This window comes from Aulonocara stuartgranti (genome assembly GCF_965226115.1).
Source record: "Aulonocara stuartgranti genome assembly, chromosome: 12".
Taxonomy (NCBI): domain Eukaryota; kingdom Metazoa; phylum Chordata; class Actinopteri; order Cichliformes; family Cichlidae; genus Aulonocara; species Aulonocara stuartgranti.
Window position 1 is genome coordinate 26575227 of NC_138948.1, and position 17873 is coordinate 26593099.

Sequence of the window (17873 nt, forward strand, 5' to 3'; positions counted from 1 at the left end):
AAGAAAACTCTCTTGCGGAGGGGAAGAGCACTGTTTATAACAGCGCGTATGGGAGCACAGGAGAAACTGGATTAGTGGTTCATACGATTAACATGGCCAAAAACACATCTCTTTATTTTCGAATTGTCGAGGGCAGAAACCTCCCGGCCAAAGACGTGTAAGTAATTTCTGAATGGCATGCTTCTGTGCTCAGGTCTTATCTACTAAAATATACACAGCCTCTGCATTGTTTCTTAGCTATTTGTCAAATAAGAAAAAAAAATGTCATATAGCCATTTCTGGTGCGCTCTTTCCTGTAAATTAGCTAATTGAATTAGAGTAGAGATAGTCAAATTGACCTGAGTATAATTAAAGACGAGGGAAGATTAAATTAAGCTTACCCCCAGGTAAACTGGCCATGCTTTGTCTCATTCTGTAATTTTTTTCTTTGTCACGTTAAGCTCCGGAACCAGTGATCCATACTGCATTGTAAAAGTTGACAATGAAGTTGTGGCCAGGTGAGTTCTCTCTTAATTTTATTAAGATGTGCACGATAAACGTAAATTAACTGTGTTTTATCCAGACCTGCAGCTGGATGATGTTCTTATCTATATGCTGCGATCTGAGTCATCACACTTCATATATTTACATTAGTTTCTGGCTGTGCTCCCGCTACTGTGCACATGTAAACCAGGTGGAGTGCGTGTGATCAGTGCTGTGGTACCCACAGCGTGGTCCTTCCATCACAGAGAACCTGATACTGGTCTGGCCTTTAAAACACCCACAGGTAACCATGGAGAGGGTGCATCAATTATTGCAGTGAGCACCCGGTGTAAGCCAGGTGAATGCTGGGAGCTCAGAGCAGAATACACCATTTCAGAGGTGGTTCCAGATTGGGTGAAGACATGCACATGATTTCAACCTCCAAGCTGTTCAGACAGAAGATGGTAGTTTTAGAAAGCAGCTGTAGTAAACTGCAGGATTGTTTGCTTTGCAAAGCAAATTTCTTTAGAGAAACTGCTTTGCTGTGGACTTTCACAAGAACACGGGGTGAAATTTAGTGGGTATTGTTCCATCTGGGGTGGTGAGGGAAAAAACAGCACAATGATTCACTGAAGATGCTCACACTAATTATGTTGCACTTGTAGTGTTACTGGCCAACTGAGTCCTCTGAGTGTAATGTTCATAAATGATGCAGCTGCTAGATTTTGGTACACTAGAGAAAAGTTGGTGGTAATAATGAAGGGTTAGGCCATTTTGGCAGGATGATGTATGAATGGTTTTGATTCAAAAGTATTTCTCAAAAAGCTAGCAATTTGCTTGTTTTTATTAAAAAATATCAAACTTTTCCCCAGAAATGCCTTTAAAAAACAAGTAGATCAAAGGACATTCATTTCAAAGCACATCCTGCAAAATCTTGCCTAATTGCAAAATTACAAAAATCAGGATTCAAAAACATAACTAGTGATAAGAATAAACACACAAAATTATGAATCTGACCATTAAAAAAAAACAAGCAGGATTTTTAAGGCTTTTTTTTTGCCTTTATTGGATTGCAGAGTGGACAGGAAAGCAGGAAGACGAGCAGCAAAGGGCCTCAGGTCAGAGTCAAACTGTGGCTGCTGCACAGATCTGACCATTTTAAGTGTTTGTTTTGGCTTCAACAGAATCCTTAGATGACCTTTTCAAAAATCCAAGAATCTTATAGCTTGCTATCATTTTGAAACAGCTGGATTTTCTAACCTTTTTTTTTTTTTTATCACACCTGACACTTTAACAATAACTGTACATCACTAAGTTGAGAATAGTTTGAGGAGGAGGAGTTGACCGTCCGACTGCGGTCTGGAGTGTGGGGCCTCCCTGCTGCTGCGGAGTCGGGGCGGTCTGCCTCTCCCCACCGCAGGGAAAAGGGTAACACCACCTGGGTCTGGGTGCAGTTCCCCCCTCCAGGGGCAAGGGTACCTAGACCCGGTTTGTAGAGTACGCTTGGGGAGTGTGATCGTGTGTACAGCGTCTCTTTATGTCTGTCTCCACGTTGGTTGAGTGTGGAGTAAGTGCATATGAGAGCATGAGGGTGGGAATGGATGTTTGTATCTGTGTGTGCCTGTATGTCTGTGTCTATATGTCAGGTTGGGTATCAGACGCCACCTCTCTGGGGACATCTCAGGCCCTCCAAGGTTTGGAGGCCTATCTCCCCCCACCACCACTTCCCCTGCCAGTGGCGGACTCCCTCAGACATCGGTGCGCTGGTGGTTCTTTGTGTCTGGGGATGGGCGTCCAGGTACACACCGGCTCACTCCTTGGCGGCCGCTTATCGGGGCCTGGAGCCTGGGGCTCGCTCGGGCCACTTCGGAGGTGGGGTGCCCCCGGCCTCTCGGCCTGGGGCTCGGTCACTCAGGCACAGCTGGCTGCCGGCGGAGCTCACGGGCGCGTCACTGCAACTCCCCCTGGCTTCTGCTCCGCGGCTGCTGAGTGAGCCCTCATCTGGGACTCTCCTCAGCTCTTTCTGGGACAGTGGCACGGCTGCCCCTCTGTTGGTCTTCCTTGGTCTCTTGTGTTCTGGGGGCCTCTGGATGTCTGGAGTTTTGATCTCCTCCATACCTGCTTCATGCCCTGGAGGACGGGGCTGTGGCCCCCCCACACCCTCTAGCAGATCATTACATGAAGGAACCTTTTAAAAAACAAAAAACAAGCGCGTCCATGCTCACAGGTGTACACACGGGTGATCACACCCACAAACTACACCCTTTTTGGCTCCTACCTCAAAGCACACTGTGTTCTGTTGATCTTATGTGCTGCACAATAATGTTTAATATTTAGTATTTACTGTCATATTCCCATATATCATTGTGATGTTGTTTATTCTATTACTCTTGTTCTCTTCTGCTTGTTTTCTTTTTTCTTTCTCAACAGGTGATCCAGGTGATCGATATATGCATTTTCTTTTTCTTTTTTTTCTTTTTTTTTCTGCCCATTCTGTTGGTTTTTGTTTTTTGCCCTTTATCCCTGTCCCTCTTCTCAGCTGTTTCTCTTTCCCTCTTTCTTTCTCCCCTTCTTTCCCCCAGTCAAGTCTGTCCCGTATTCAGCAAGTGAAAATAAAATAAACAATAAAAGGTGAATCAAATGGACCATTATGGCAAGGCTGGGATGGTCAATTTGGTAAAGTAAATCCATTGGGCATCTTTCTTTGCCTTTAGACAATAATTCTGATGGCAAATCAGCCAAACGGGACAGGCAAAAAAAAAAAAAAAAAAGAATAGTTTGAGGAGAGGACGATTCTCCCATTTTAATATTTATATTTAGTGCATATCACAAAATTAACATCTATATAAATGGAAACAAAGAAAGAATCTTGCACGTTTCTGTTTTTGCGCACGTTAATGTGATATGTGTCTGCTCCAGGGCTGCTGATAGTAAGCATGGTAAACTTCTCTTTTCAGGACGGCCACAGTGTGGAAGAACCTTAATCCTTTCTGGGGTGAAGAATACACGTTGCATCTCCCAATGGGGTTTCATTCGCTCTCTTTTCACGTTATGGATGAGGACACAATTGGGTAATCCCGCAACCAAAGCACTTTCAAAACTATTCCATATTTACTCTTAACTGCTGGACCCTGGTCGTGTATTTGTAGTCCTCTGTGTTTGCTTAACTTGCCATGAGTTGATATATTTGTGTGGAAACTCATGCAAAGCTTTTTAATGTTTTGGGAAAGAACTCTAAGCTTTGAATAAACAAACATCATCAGGCAGATGGTCGCCCAGATTGAGTGATTAAAGGTTGTTTTTTTTTCTCCTCTTCACATGATGGCCAGCGCTAATCATTTCACTCAAAAACTCAAAAACTTTGATCTGATTTTCAGTAGCTTCTGTCTCAAAGTCTCTCTCTCTCTTTTGTATCCCTTTCTACAGGCACGATGATGTTATTGGAAAGATTACGCTGACCAAAGAAGCCATTGGAGCTCAAGCTAAAGGCATGGCTAAACATTCAGCAGTAGTCTATAACTGGATGACTGCATGGCCAGAGCTCAGAGGTTAAACACACAAAGAATCCTGTGATGGATTCAAAAGTCCAAGTGATTGAGGAGACATGCTTTTTTTTTTTTTTTTTTTTAAGGGTGGGAATGTTTCTTAGCTTCTCTCAAACCTTTAAATTCATTTATGCACATCACTCACAATATTTACAGGGCTTCCAGAAATTTGGGACAATATGTAAAAACTAGATAAAGCAGAGAATGCTGTGTTTGCTAATAATTTAAAACTGGGATTTAATGGAAAATCAGAAAATGGAGACACAAATTTCTGAAACTGAGAATTGCTTCTAATGAAAATTACCTGAGTATTCACTGAAAAGTGGCGCACAGGTTTAAGAAACATTCCCGGATTAAAAGTAGGTAGGTCAGTTTTGGAATGAACGCACTTTCAGCCAGACATATGGGGCTGACAAATCGTGTGTCTTTGTGTCGTAGCGTTATTAGATTACTTGAAGAGTTTAAAAGGGTATGTTTGCTGCATATTGATGATTCTCCTCCGAAGGCCACCTGGCATCGGCCTCAGTCATGTGATTCACTGCCGCATTGTGGTACTGAGTCATTTTACTCCCTCACAGGATTTCTCTCACAGCCCGGCCTTGATATTGTACCTTTTCTTTCATTTTCTGAAAGACAAAAGTAGAATCTTAACAGCATCACACAGTGTGCATGTTCTCCAGGCAATCATCGACTGTGTGGTATTTATTTTTTATTTTTTACTGTTCCTGCCTTGCAGTTGTACAAACTGTAGATGTTTTTGCACTAATTAGTTTTATTTGTGTACTTAATCAAACAGAATAATGACCAGTTAGTTGTCAGAAAGAACAAAAATAAACAACTGTATCTTCCTAAAGTTAAAAATAAGGTCTTCAAACTGTTAGTTCGATCCTGAAAAATACTCATAATATTCAAAGTACATTAGTCCAGGAATTATTTGCCAGTTCATCAATGGATATTTTACAGCTAATTGGAAAATTAATATTATTTATTTTCAATATGACTCTCAAAGTTCTAATCTCTCAGCTCCTCTCAGTGTTTAATGGTTTAGAGATTAATCTCTTTTTGTGCCTTACGGCCAGGGCTAGACTGCTGGCTAAATCTCACAAAGGTTGACCCTGATGAAGAAGTTCAAGGAGAGATCCATCTGGGTCTGGAGCTGCTTAAAGATACGGAGAAGATCAGTCTGCGGTGTCAAGTCATTGAAGCCAGGTAAAATGAAATGCTGCGCTGCCGAGAAAATGCCAGGAAGGCGATTTCACTTAAAAACGGCCACGGACAATAGTGGCTCGAACATTTCAGAATCTGCCATGTGAGTTTGTGATAGAGCCACCGTATTATCACTTCAAACGTGGTCACGTTTGTGTAGCTGAGCTCCTTGTAGTTGAGCTCTGGCAGTATATCAGTGTTTTTTGAGCTGAACTCTTATCACCATCACCCCGCAGGCCTCCACACTCCCTTCTGAGTCACACCGCCACTGTCACACCGCTCACTGCCCCATTTGTGTGTCCCAGGCTACAATCTTTCCTTCTCAGGCGGGGCACCAATGAGCTTGTCAATCAGGACTTGACACTGTGTTATTCAAATGTGCTCTGATGAGTGTGAATTGAGTTTGAAAGAAAAAGGTTGAGTAAGAAGTAGAGATTCAGCTTTCTTTCCTCGCTAAAGCACACTAATTTAACTTGCAGAACAGATAATAAGAGTTAGCGGAGCATTTTGGTGGATTAATGATTTCTCTTGTCCTTTGGTGTGGTGATACCCGCAGAGACTTGGCTCCAAGAGACATTTCTGGAACCTCTGATCCCTTCACAAGAGTTATTTTCAACAACCATAGTGCAGAGACCTCGGTGAGCTCTGTCTGCATGCATGAGTGGGTTATGTTGGTTGCACTGAAGTCTGATTGATGGTTGCCTTACTGTTTGTCATTTAAAGGTTAAATGTTAAAGATTAGGCTGATCTTTTGATTTCTTTCAATTTCTTAATGCTGGATTTTTAGATAATCAAGAAGACCCGTTTTCCTCACTGGGGTGAGACGTTAGAGCTGGAGCTGGATCCAGAGGAGCTGCGTGAGGAGGAGGGGACTGTTACTGTACAGGTCTGGGACTGGGACATGGTGGGCAAGAATGACTTTCTGGGAAAGGTGAGGTTCCCATAATTCTAATCATTTTTCATATGTATTAAAATTCAGGTCATGAGTAGCTTACAAAAGGTTTTATAATTGAGTACAGTGTTCCTTGCTATAAAATAAAGGCTTTTACCTCTTCTTGTTGATATTGTGTGCTTGCTTTCTGTGTCTTTTCCACAGGTGGAAATCCCTTTTGCTTGTTTGCACAAGACACCTCAGTTAGAGGGCTGGTTTCGTTTACTGCCCTTGGGAAACAATGAGGTTGATGCTGGGTGAGGATTATGGGTGTGCTTCTTTGTACAATGTGGTAACTATGCATCTTTAGAGAGAGGCATTTCCTTTCGAAAACCATCAAGACTAAAATTGTCGTAGCAATCATCACATCTTTTCTTAAATGTTCTCAAGAGAAGCTTTTATTTTCCTCCCGGCTCTCTTTCGAGCACTTAAAAGCACAATCACGGATGTATAGCCAGTGCGTTGATGGCATCTGCACCCCGAGATAATTTTAGAGCGAGCGGAGGGCTGAGTGAACTGTAAAGTAAAGGGAATTTCTCAGGTTCATTAGGAAATGACTCACTCTTGTAAGGAGTTTTTGCACTCCAGTCCACTGTTGATTTAGAGAGGACTGTGACCAAGCGGTGCGTCATTTTCCCCCAAACACGGTGAGCCATGTGTTTAGAAAATGTCCTTGCCAGGGGCAGGATGATTTAGCGGTTGTTTTTACGAGTGTACTCTAAGCTTTATTTCTTATCTAAACTGCATTTTCCAATCAACCGCTGACTCCTTTAACAAAAACAAAAACAAAAAAAGAGTTTATGCAAATGTCTAACAAAGACTATTGTCAGACTATTATTGTGTTAGCTGAAAATCTGTGCTGTGATACTTTCCTTTGTTTTTAGTGGCAAGCTGGGAGCACTCCGTCTCAAGGTGCGTCTGGTGGAGGATCAGATCTTGCCATCCATGTACTATCAGCCTCTCATCGACCTTCTGGTTGAGTCGGTAATCTCCCCTACAGAGGTCAGCATGACAGCTCCTCTTCAATGCTGATATTAATTTGTTGACCACTCAGTCACTCGCCATGTCAAGGGACTGCTGTATGCATTACTTCTTCCATCTGCAGTTAGACCTCATCTGCTTCATCTGTCCGGCTTCCCAGTTGCGCCAAAATCCTTGACCCGTGACCCGAGTTCTCTTCTTCTGAACAGGTGGAGGATAGCAGCGCTCTGACTATGCTGGAGGAGGTCACCACAGTTGAGAGCAGACAGGACGTGGCAATGACTTTGGTGAAAATCTACCTGGGACAAGGACTGGTGGTGCCCTTCCTGGACTACCTTAACACCCGGGAGGTCAACCACACCAGTAAGACGAAGCGAAAAAGTGCAAACTTTAAACCGTTTTTAAAGGTTTTGATTTCATGTCCTCCATCTTGCAAGTGTCTAAATTTGCTCAGAATTTATGTGTATTTGTGCTCTTAATTACATGTAATAACTGTGGCTGCACTTTGAATATACAGTGTAGGATCTAAGTTTATCTCTGTTAGTCAGTATTTATATTAGTCAGACTTTGGGACGTGCCAGTTTGCTGTTATTGCTCCACTCTCCAGAGACCCTCTGAGGGCTGCTGCTGCTGCATTGACATTAAGGTCTCTGAACACTGCAGCTATGGTATGTGTGTGGGCAGTAAAAGCCTCCCAACACTATATTTACTACCCCAGTGCCAATTATTTACTCACCCAACAGTCTTCCCTTGGCTGTTCTCTGGTCTGGATTAGTCATGTTTTTGCCTCCGCACCATATCCCCATGATAATTCACACTGAGCTCTGGTCTTTGGTTTCTGTTGGTGTAGTTTCTGCTAATAAGCATAGTGCCTAAGTTTCCATAGCAACTCCACATGATCCAAATGGTAACTGCTTGATCAGGAATGCATTGTGTGAGCACCCAGACATTAAAGTTAGGCACACGGCACAAAAACGTACAGTACACCTGCTGGGCAGCAGTGAAAAACCCACCCTTCTCCTTACATCCAAATAATTTACCTGGCAACCCAGTCCCGTTACTATGGATATTTTAGTGTCACCGCATGACTAACATGACATTGAGGCAAGGTCGGTCTGCCCTCACTTGTGACTCTGGACTATTTGTTCTTGATTGATAGACTTGTGCCAGACTAAATAGAAAGCATAGATACTTAAGAAATGTATAAATGAGCCCAGAGAAAAAGGTGAAATGAGGGTGGAGCAAACAAATGCTCCACAGGCTATATGAAAAGCTTCCACTCTAAGGAAGCAGTGTTTCAATCTTAAATTTTTCTTTTTCATCAAGTATAATTAAGAGCCTGATGAGGGTCTATGTGATGCTTTATTAAATTGATTGGGAGCTACTGGATGCAGTAATAAGATCCTTCCCACCATTCCCACTGTCATACATCATATAAAAAGTGTTTTTAGGTACAACAATAGATAGATGACAGGAAAAGAGCAATAAATTGTTGTGGTGGATGTTGAGCTTCTTACCCTTTTTTAATTCTTTAATTGAAAACTGTTGCTTTGTTTCACTTGATTCAGATTAAGGAAAATCTTTTTATGCCCACTAATTTTGCTCATATGTAAGATATTTTGCTAATACTATTTTTTTCCTTCTGCTCTTATAGCTGATCCTAACACCTTATTTCGATCAAACTCACTTGCCTCCAAAGCCATGGAACAGTTCATGAAGGTGAGCTAAGTTTTAAAAAAAATTGTTATTATTATAGTTCCTGCAATTTTTTGGTCCCTGCTCTGAGGGAAAGCATGATGTGCCTGATATTTACTCTCTGAATTATGCAGATTTAGATAAAACAAGGCAAGCTGTCAAGTGTAAGAACAAAAAGGCATGTGTAGCATGTGTAGCATGACAAATGCAAAGGTAACTTTAATGTATCAATGAGTATGTCGACATAACAGGCTGCTATATAGGGCAGGATCAATCCAAATTAAGTGCAACAGAAAGTGTGTCAATTTTCAAGATTGCTACAAAAAGGAGTAAAAAAACACAGATGATCCAAAAGAGGACAAGAAACAGACAGAGGCAAGGAGAGATGCAGGACAGGAGGTGGTTAGCTTGACAAGCTGACTGAGCCAATTTTGCTTAGGAAGTTTCCCAACTGAGTGAAGTGACCCAAAAGTGTCTAGAGTCATAATAGGAGGTCGTTAAATTCTTTAAATGTTAAGGAAAGCTGCTTCAGTGCTTCCCTTATTACCACCTTTAGAAAAGGATGCACATTTACCATCTCTTATGAAATGAAAAGACATAATGCTGCCCCTCAATTCAAAGAAAATGATCAGCATACTGACACATCATGTGCTACTCGGTTTAAATTTTTCATACATGCGATCACTTCACTGATACTCATTGTATGAAGTGCTTTGAAACCTAATTTTAGAAAATTGCTCTATAAATAAGGTTTTTTATATGCATTTAACTAATTGAAGTGAAGGCTTGCATTGCGTATGTCCCCATTTTTGGTCTTAGCATTTAGTCTTATTAATTCATCTAACATGAGAGGTGCTAAAAAGCCCTATTAAAGGGTTAATTCTACAGCAGGACGAGATGAGTGGCATTTCTTGATACAAACACTTCACTGTGTGCTGGAAAGCTGTTCTTGGTAATCAAGTGATATTTTTCACAAGGATATATACACCGTTAATATAAAATTGTCACCTTGTCACATTTTTAACTAGTCTTATGCAAGTTAGATTCCCTGTGGACAACAATCCTGTTTTCCTTTTTGTGAATTCTTCTTAGCGTTTTTCCTTGACCCTCTGGATGTTTCCTATCAAGGGAAAGTGTCATCAACGGAGGGAATTTGTTGTCTGTTTGACCGCAACCACAAGCTAAACACATACCAGGGAACAACACCACATGAGAAAATAACCTTCAAAACAAAACAACCATAAACGGAAAGAGGGACATGGAAAACAAACAGATAAACTGAGGAAGCAGACAGGGAGGGACACACAAAAGACGCAGGGGAACAGATCAAGAAAAGCAAAACGAATAACAGTGACCTTAACAGATGTCTTCAACATATGATATTGTTTTGCTATCAGGCTGTTGGCATGCTGTATCTGCATGAGGTGTTGAAGCCCATCATCAACCGCATCTTTGATGAGAAAAAGTACATTGAACTTGACCCATGTAAGATCGACCTGAACCGCACAAGGTAAATCGGACCTAAAACATATCTTGTTGGATCACAATTCTATAGTCATACTCGGACCTGGTAATAGAGTAGGACTGCTACAATTGACAAGAGGGGATTTGTGGGTTGTACGCTCAGGCGTGCTATTCGCAAATTATGTGTTAAAATGGAAAAGCTGCCACAGGAGACTGCCCACTTCCTTTACACTTCACCCCTGAGAGAAAGACATGAATGTGAGGAAATGAAAAAAAAGTAAAATGGGAATGGCTGTTGCTTGGCAACTGCCATGAGCCCCCTGAGATATCTATCTCTGACATGGGGGGAGATCCAGGATCTAACGTTCTCCATGTATGCAGTAGCTCTAACCTACTATCTTATCTCGTCCCCTTAAATTATCTCAGTTTATGTGTTTAGATATTGTCAATACGGCAGTCATTGTTTGGATTCCTCTGTAGTAACATGGTCTCATATGTAACGAGGTAATGAAGAACAGAAATGTTATCAGTCCTTTTATAAACTGTGTTACAGAACAGATAAAAGCCTGTCTTGGATAGCTCCTGTTTGCATTGCGTTTACGCTGCAGATCTCAGGGATTCATTTGTTTACAGCATCTTTCTTTGTCTCTGAAGAAGGATTTCATTCAAGGGTGCAGTGTCCGAGGCAGAGGTGCGGGACAGCAGCGTGGAGATGCTGCAGAGCTATTTGACCAGCATCATCGAATCAATCGTGAGCTCAGTCGATCAGTGTCCTCCTGTAATGAGAGTGGCCTTCAAACAGCTGCACAAGAGAGTGGAGGAGCAATTTACCGAGCCTGAGAATGAGGTTAGTGTGAAGCAAAACACACAGAGAGGAAAGCGTGTCAGTGTATTTGTGGTTACTTTCACCCGCAGCTTATCCCGAGGCAGCCTGTCACCGTTCAGTGACTCGTCTTCATTTTTACAGGATGTGAAGTACCTGGCCATCAGTGGATTCTTTTTCCTGCGTTTTTTTGCTCCTGCAATCCTCACACCTAAGCTGTTTCAGCTGAGAGACCAGCATGCTGACACGCGTACAAGCAGAACACTGTTACTACTAGCCAAGGTATGATTCAGAACACAGACATGCACATAGACTCTGCTGTGAATCATTTATCCATGTTCAGACTTATGCACTCCTCAAAACAAAACACAAAATAAACAGTAAAGTGTTGGAAGCCTTGAGCGTGATGCAACAGGCCATCTGTGTGAGGAGATGGATTTTAATGTTGTGGATGTAAAACAAATAAAACATGGAGCAGGAATACGATGTAACACAAACACACGGTGTTTGTGTAACGTCAACAGAGAGAGAGCACTGAGGCACTCCTTGCTTTTCTCACTTTGTTTGGTAATTATGTAACACTGTAGGTCTGCGTGTGCCTTATTTTAAGTTCTGCCATAATCAGCAAAATAAGATTGATATTCCATCTCCAGTCATTTATATTTATATGTCTCTGCTGTGGTCTGAGACCTCACCATCCTTTCATACGTTCACATGGAAAGTCTAAAGACAGTGAGGGCAGCAGCAAGATGCCCTTAGGGAACAGAGCAGGGATCAGTGAGGACAGGATGACATGGAAGTAGCATCTTTAGCTTCAAATGAAGGAGTTGGTAGACTGAAGAATTTTGAAAAGAGTATGAGATTTGCCGGTAGGATGTACGGAAAGGGAAACAGCTGAGCTGATGTGAGCTAGAATTTAGATTAGCTGATCTGCTGGGATTGTTTGAGTCTGTTCTCACAGAACTAACGCTGTATTCATTTTTTAGACACTAATAAAAATGTTAATTATTTGAAAGGTGCTAATAATCTGCAGTAATGCCACTAGATCACCTGTTGTTAGGAACCCGTTTAAAATTCATAACTACTCTACTCAGACAGCAAATCTCAAAGAAGTTTTTTTCACCAACTATACAGAGTATGGCCATAAAACATCCCTCTCACATTATGCTCCGTTTTAACCATAAATAGATCAGATGAGCATGTTAGCAGGTTATAACTGGAATTTGAGTCGATATTTCTTGATATCATTAAAAGCAGGGATCTTAGATCCAGATGTTAGAAGAACAGTAAAACCTTCATTCCACTCCCACGTGTGGCTTCTGTGGTTGCTGTCCATGGTGCTGAAGAACTGTTGCCATGGGCCCTCTACAGAGACGGGGAACGGGCTATTTTTACCTCTGTGTGCTGCAACCAGTCTGTGGTTCAAAGCCAAGCATCAGAGAGATGTAGAGGGGGACTTCCTCCTCACCCTAGGCCAGGTGTGGGCTGGACAAAGGGCCTCGCAGCATGCTTGGCCCCAGGGACCCTTTTGATCTTCGACTTTTAGATATGCAGTCACTCCCTCACTTCTGTCATTTTCTGGAGATTTGATATGGTGAAGATGTGAGTTTGTAGTTGATATCGTGCCTCTGTGGTTGCTAGGCACTACAAAGTGTTGGGAACTTGGGACTTCAGCTGGGCCACGGAAAAGAACAGTGGATGGCACCTCTTCATCCCATCATCCTTCGCAGTGTGGCTTCTGTCAAGGACTTCCTGGACAAGTTAATTGACATAGATCATGACACTGGTAAGACTGTAACCACCAAACACATCACTACAACGTGTAATCAAAAGCCAAGTCCAGAGGCCATGCTGTTGAGCTAATCAGCCACAGGCCACCTGCCAGTGTAGTAGCTCCCAGCTGATATAGGTGAAACAATACTGTAGCCTTGCAGTGAAATATTCATAACTAGTTGGAAGTCTGGAAAAGAGATGACATGGTTAATGAGCTGGCAGGGAGCTGAAGTGAGAAGCTGCCACATGGGCTGTTGTTGTCCTGGCTGTTGCCTTAATGTCATATGTCAGTGAGGCTGTTGTTGTGAAACATCTTCCCCCTCTGACATATCGTGTTTCAACCTCCGTCTTCACATCACACCCACTTTTTTCTCCTAAAGGCCAGTTTGACATTTAATGCCCTTGAGGTGAATTTGTTGGACAGAAGCAGATGCTTGTTATTCCTCTTTGAAGCTCTATCCCTCATGGCGTGATGGAACAAGACTGAGGAGCCATCTGTAACAGAGTGCAGTTTAAAGCAATGAATCTATATAGTTTATTGACACAGCACCACCTTGTGTCTATCCGGGTGAATATGCAATTAGCTACAGATTACATACAGTTTTCCCTTTATGTCCGTCTTCTGCTTTCTCTGCGCAGCGTCTGAAGTGCCTCAGAGGGCTGTGTTCATGGCTTCAGTCACAGTCAAAGAGGGGTTTCTCCACAAACACAAAGCAGAAGGACCCCAACTGTTATCCCGCTTTGCATTTAAGAAACGGTACTTCTGGTTGACGAGTGAGACGCTGTCTTATGCCAAGACTCCCGACTGGCAGGTGGGTATTGTGCCAGCAAAATTTTATAATCTACCAACATACTGCATATCATGTGTGAAATACATATGAGTATTTACGTTACTGCTCATTTTGGCAACCAGCCACTGTGTCAAGTGTTGCTTTTTAATCATGTTTTGCTACGACTGATGGATCAAATAATCAAAAACAATCAAAGTAATGATAAAAATACGTGTACAATATGCCCATTTGTGCCCAATGAAGGGCATTCATCACCACGTGTTGCACAAAGAGAAAACATTTTAGTCATCTGCTTCTTTGCTTTCATGTATTTGTGTTGATCTTCTCGTGAGAACATCATTACTGATATTACAATGTAGTGCCTAACCCGTGATAATGATTTCCTCTCATTTTCTAACCAGAGACTGTCAGAGAGAGGGAGACGGTTGATGGGAGCAGAACATCCTCGTCACTAAATGCCTCTCTTTGAGTCAGTCTCTGCTTTGTGTGACTGGAATAAAGCCGAGGGTTAATTGAAAGCTATGGATATTCATACGAACATCGCAAATCACACTGGAGACAATGTCCTGGCCCCTTTTCTCCATGTTGGAGCACTCCAGTCTCAGTGAGATGAGCTCCCATTGGAAGTGGCTGATTTACACTTTAAAGTAGCCTTTGCTGCCATGATGATCTCATCCTCACTTCCTCCTTGCGCCGTACCGTTCCTCGTAGCTTTTCAGGATGAGAAACCTCTTCATTAATTTGCTCAGTGATCAGATGTCACCTTTATTTCACTGAGTCCTTTGTGTAGTATGCCTGAGGCAAGGCATGATACATCATTGCCATCATGTGCATACCTGTTCTAATTGGGGCTGTGGTTTGCAGGTGCGCTCTTCAATTCCTATTCAGTGTGTGTGCGCCGTGGAGAGGGTGGATGAAAATGCTTTTCAGCAGCAGAATGTAATGCAGGTCATCACCCAGGACAACGACGGACAGCTGCACACCACGTACATCCAGTGCAAGGTGCGTTTGTACACCACCCAGTTGCCTAGACAGTGCATGAGTTTTTTTTAAAGTTTTTTAAACACAAAACCCTGACAGTTTTCTATAGTCACAGATTTGAATTTTTAACAAGTTTTATTAATCTCCTAGAAAAAAGTCACTAAATATCTATATTGTTTTCTGTCGCAATGATGTGCTTTATCCCTGTAGGTTTTTCAGCTGATTGCCTTCAAAATGCAGATTTTTCTTTTTTCAGTTCGACATTAAACTTCATGGTTCACCGTATTTCAATTTTCCCAAACAGAATGTAAATGAGCTGAACCAGTGGCTGTCTGCGATCAGGAAAGTCAGCATCTACAATGAGCGCATGCTGCCCTCTTTTCACCCGGGGGTTCATCGCAGTGGCAAGTGGACCTGCTGCCTGCAGGCCGACCGAGCTGGTAATCCTGCTGTTATTACTTCCAGATGTACTGATTTATGTCCAAGACACCAGAATATTTGTAGGAAACTTGCAAACTCCCCTTTGCTACTTTACTAAGGTTTGACTGGCTGTTTTTGATGCGCTCTCCAAATCAATTTTATTTACTCACCGCCTTGCACGTGGGATTAAACATTTTACATTCTTTTCAGCACCAACACTACAGGTTTGATTGTTACTAAGGCTGTTCCATTGACTATTATATACAAACTAGTAGAAACATCTATTAAAATGATATTTTACATTTAGTGGGGTGAAGTTCAGACTGTAAAGTGCCAGAGATGAATAAAAAAAGCTGTGTCTCAGTTGCAGGCTGCAGTAGAACCCACTCAGCTGTGACACTTGGTGACTGGAGTGACCCGCTGGATCCAGACGTGGAGACTCAGACGATATACAAGCAGCTTCTGCAGGGCAAAGACAAACTCAGGTTGGTGCCCGAGCATGTCCTCGGCCTGTATGCATTTCTTTTCCTGAACACTAGAGGTCTATGTTGCTATACAGTAAAGCACTGCTGTGCTGCTTCTTGACATTAGTATGAGTCAAGTGTTTAACTTTCACTGTGTGATCATGTGATATGATTCTGATACTGCAGGAACAAATATCTGGAGATGCCGGATGATGATGAGACAGCGTGCAATAAAGAAAAGAAGACGAATGTGGACGTTCACCCAGGTGACACTAAACTTTAACTTTTCTATCAAGTTACATGTACAAGTGCTTTAATTGTTGTATTATCATTATTATTATCCCCTTATATTCTATGTGGGTATGACATTTCCAGGAAGTAATTCTACAGAAACAACATCCTTTTATCTACACGTTTCTCTGTCACAGATGGTGCTGAATGCACTGTTCAGCAAATGAAGCCATGTCAGGGCATCGCTGCTCGGCTGTTGGTGGTGATAGAGGACCTGGAGCAGGCTCACGCTACCTTCCAGCGCAGAGAAAAGGAGGACGTCACCAGTGTTATTATGAATCCCTAGAGTTCACATGTGGACTGGGAGCCTTTAATGCATCAAGGCGGGTTAGGGGTGGGGAGTGGAAGGGCAGCATCCTGTACCAACACAAGTGAAAATCAGCTAACCCACTCTCTTGATTGTCACGGAGAAAAAATTGGCTGCGTGGTGCCACCTCTTCCAGCCTTTTAGTACATTTCCTCCTGGCTGTAAAGAGCAAGAGGGAATTCTGCCACTTTAATCTTTTTGATTCTCCGAGTGCCACCGACAAGAGCGCCGCAGGAAGATTATGATACTTGACAAAAAGGAGGAGGTGGGTGGGGAGGGATGGAGGGACTTTAAAGCATGATCTGACTTGATATTTTTTATGTAGATAATAAGCAATCTGTTGCATGGCCCACATCCACTTGTTGTGAAATGTGAAAAGAAGCTTTTATATTTTGAGATACTGTACAGGACCCGAGTCACACATTTATATGCAAAAAGCTTGTTTTAGTGTAACCTACAGTACCTGAATGTAAGGTGTTTTGATATTGCTGTTATTATTATAAATGCTTTGTATTTTTATTGAGGCAAAATATCACCATGGCCGCAATGTAGCAGCGACAATAACATTATAAATTATTCCACAGTGTGACGCCGCTTGTAAAGTGAGCAAAACTCAGATTTTAATTGTTGCTTCAGTCCCTTTACACAAAACATCCGCTTTGGTTTGGTGCTACGGCCAGTCAACGTAAATGTTGGGTTCTGATGTAATTCACATTTTTATAATGCCAAGATGGGTAATATTTACCTGGTTATTATATAATATCCATACATGGACAAATTTTATTTGAAAAAGAGGGGAATTAACAATCATGAGACACTCCCGTTTGCTAAGTTGACAGTTTCAGAGATTTTTGTGCCACTGCATTGGTTTCATGTGTTTGAGATGCCAAATCTGCTTTTAGGAGTTTTAAAGAAAAAATACACATGTGGGGAATTTTGATCATTTTCCACAGAGAAAGTAGTGTTCAGTGTCCGTCTATTAAACAATATTCAGTTGAATAAAATCTGATCTGAGATCACTGAGATGACCTCATCAGGCATTCTTCTTACCCTCAAGCTTAACACTCTAAAACACATGGCAGACATTACATTCAGCATCCTGTATTGAGATGGTTATTACGAGTGTGTTGGTGTTTGCAGCTTTCCACATTTTTCTTTTATTAATCTGCCGCTCAAGTCATAATGAGAGTAGGCATGAGTGGAACATTGTGTTCTCTTGAATGGGGACTCTTGTTATGAAAAAGAAAAGAAAGGGAAAAAAAACCCCGCCTGTACCTTACTTTGCAAATTCATCATAATGGTTTGTTCCAAGTGGGTTGTTACTGTGAACACAATTGTATTATTCAATAAACTCCGGTGAAGAAATCAAAGGAGAAGGTGTCAAATTTGTGCCCAGAAAAAAACGAGACTGACACTTTTTTTTTCTTTACATTGATCCTCACTTGGTTTCCATAAAATGAAGGATTGGTTCAAAAAATCTGCTTTGCTGGCTTATGTCTGTCCGTCTCCTGGTTAGCATTAAAGTGCAGGAGGATCTGACTTCAAGCAGACATTGATTCATTTTTGGTATTACAGGAAACCCCGTCACATCTGATAGATGCCAGAGCAGGCTCCCAGTGTCATGGTTACTGCTCTACTCCTTTGTTCAAATTTAATCAACCCACCAGAACCACAGAATTCACAATCCAACAAGAATCTGAATGCAATGTTAAATTATACCACATGAAAAAAATATGCGT

At 41.9% G+C, this 17873-nt stretch overlaps 1 protein-coding gene across 6 annotated transcripts; it reads left to right on the forward strand.

Annotated features, from left to right (window-relative positions):
- Positions 1-71: 71 nt before the first annotated feature.
- On the forward strand, positions 72-17485 carry rasal1 (RAS protein activator like 1). Of its 6 annotated transcripts, none has more exons than XM_082555859.1 (21): positions 72-157; positions 441-497; positions 3420-3533; positions 3889-4010; positions 5087-5216; positions 5770-5851; positions 6001-6144; positions 6310-6401; positions 7029-7146; positions 7335-7488; positions 8780-8844; positions 10218-10330; positions 10939-11131; positions 11252-11389; positions 12749-12893; positions 13520-13692; positions 14536-14673; positions 14957-15092; positions 15437-15557; positions 15723-15802; positions 15965-17485. In XM_082555859.1, the coding sequence occupies exons 1-21, from the start codon at positions 93-95 to the stop codon at positions 16111-16113; spliced, it is 2529 nt and encodes an 842-aa protein (XP_082411985.1). In that variant the 5' UTR covers positions 72-92; the 3' UTR covers positions 16114-17485. The 6 variants fall into 6 exon arrangements, with proteins under 6 accessions (XP_082411985.1, XP_082411987.1, XP_082411986.1 ...); XM_082555861.1 differs by having other exon boundaries at positions 15443-15557; XM_082555860.1 differs by having other exon boundaries at positions 10942-11131.
- Positions 17486-17873: the final 388 nt, after the last annotated feature.